Raw genomic sequence first — 1,652 nt, forward strand, 5'->3', positions numbered from 1 at the left:
GACTTCACATTTGCTTATTTTTGACATTTATTAGAAGATAGCAGCACCCCTCACTATCTAAGCTGCACACGAGGAACTTGCAGTACTGTTCATAACCGCCGACGGTTGCCTACACGGAGGAATTTGGGACAACAACGCAGCAAGTGACTAGTGCAGCAGTTGATGGAGGTTTTTAATAGTTGGTGAGGGTGCAATAACATCAGTTTCTTTTGCATCTTTTGCGCCCTACAGACAGCCAGTCTCGCGTGGTCGAGGCGAACCGGTCACGGTTTGTTGTGGAATGCCTCGGGATGCTGCGGAGTGGGCCACAATTAATTGAAATAGGCTGCATAATGTTCAATAATCCTGGAAACCATAGCTTTCATACCATTCCACGGTCGCTGCATGGTGTAAGAGCACTGTGCTGCTGAACGAGGTCCGGTTGGACACCAGCTGCAGGCCGGCGTCAACTCAGCGATCATGGCAGAAAAACATGTATTTACTAGTCATTATAACATTCTTAATAAAGCATAACCAGGTTTTTGAATGAGAAATGGGCGCCCTTTTCCCTAGCAAAAAGCCTGTGCCTCGATGTCGGCAGTGGGAGTGCAAGACAAGCATATTTGCATTCGTGTTCTGCGAGCTCATTGCTTCGGTGTCAATGTGCCCCCACCATGTCTAGAATATTTTGTATTGTAATAACAATACGTATTGTTCTTTGTTCATTTGCCGTGTGCTGGGATCGCAAGAGGCCGCGCAACTCACTCGCAATGCACCGGCCTGCCCAGCAGGAAAAAGAACAGCGTCATATGCACCCTAGGCGCCGACTGCCTGAAAGCCGCTGCAACAAACAATAAGGTCATAGTTAATGCGATTTGAATAGGGTTAATATAACCTGATGATTCTTTGAGTTGCATCTAGGCTCGGTGTTCGACTACATAAACAACCATACGGTGACAATGGCGCCTCTCAAACTGCTCACAGTCGTCAGTTCCTCGCTCTTCTTCCTGGCCAAAGCGAACGGCGAGCCCGCAGCCCAAAAGACAACTTATACAGTAGACTTGGGTAAGCTTGCCAGTAACAAGTGTTCTCTGCCTGGCATATCTCCTTGGCTGGCAAGAAGCCATCACCTGTCAAGGCCACCGTAGTTTTCCAAACAAGGCACAACCCGTCAGACGAACTTGCAGGCTTCCTGCGAATTCAAAAGTTTCAGTGTAACAGGTTATGAATGCAAAGCCTTCTCCACAAATGCACGGTAATCTGCTCTCTTTGCCGCAGGAAGCGAAGGAAAGTGCCTCGCCGAGGTCAATTCTGCTCGCGTGGCAGCTGGTTTCAGCGAACTCGCACAAGCAGCGAAACCAACAAGCAGGCTGCCTAAAGGAGGTACTTTTCCAGAAGCCGATGAACCTGATTGGGCCTGGAAGCCTGTGTGCGAAGCCTTGATTCCAGTACGTTGTGTACATCTCTAACTTCCCTCCAAAGGGCATTTACATCTACTGCGTGCGCAAATCACTTCGGTGTTTGTCCATTCTCCTTCTGCCTCCAGACCACAGAAAAATCGAGAAGTACTAGAAATTCTGATGATGCAGCTGATTTCCAGAGCGGCACATACGCATACCTTCCGATTGACGATGCCGATTCCGTCGACTGCAAGGCCGTTGTGGATAAGTGGA

The 1,652-nt window shown here is 48.7% G+C and overlaps 1 protein-coding gene across 1 annotated transcript in view; it reads left to right on the forward strand.

The window, feature by feature from the left end:
- Window positions 1–938: 938 nt before the first annotated feature.
- The window catches only part of EMH_0030430 (SAG family member), a gene marked incomplete at both ends in the record, with an annotated part of 1,219 nt that continues 505 nt past the window's right edge, over window positions 939–1,652 (forward strand). The window contains 2 exons of the mRNA XM_013494418.1: window positions 939–1,044; window positions 1,258–1,362. Of these exons, the coding sequence (XP_013349872.1) occupies window positions 939–1,044; window positions 1,258–1,362 (211 nt within the window). The remainder of the gene's footprint in view (window positions 1,045–1,257; window positions 1,363–1,652) is intronic.

The sequence above is a fragment of the Eimeria mitis genome, genomic scaffold (assembly GCF_000499745.2).
Source record: "Eimeria mitis Houghton genomic scaffold, Emh_scaff1142, whole genome shotgun sequence".
Classification (NCBI taxonomy): Eukaryota; Apicomplexa; class Conoidasida; order Eucoccidiorida; family Eimeriidae; genus Eimeria; species Eimeria mitis.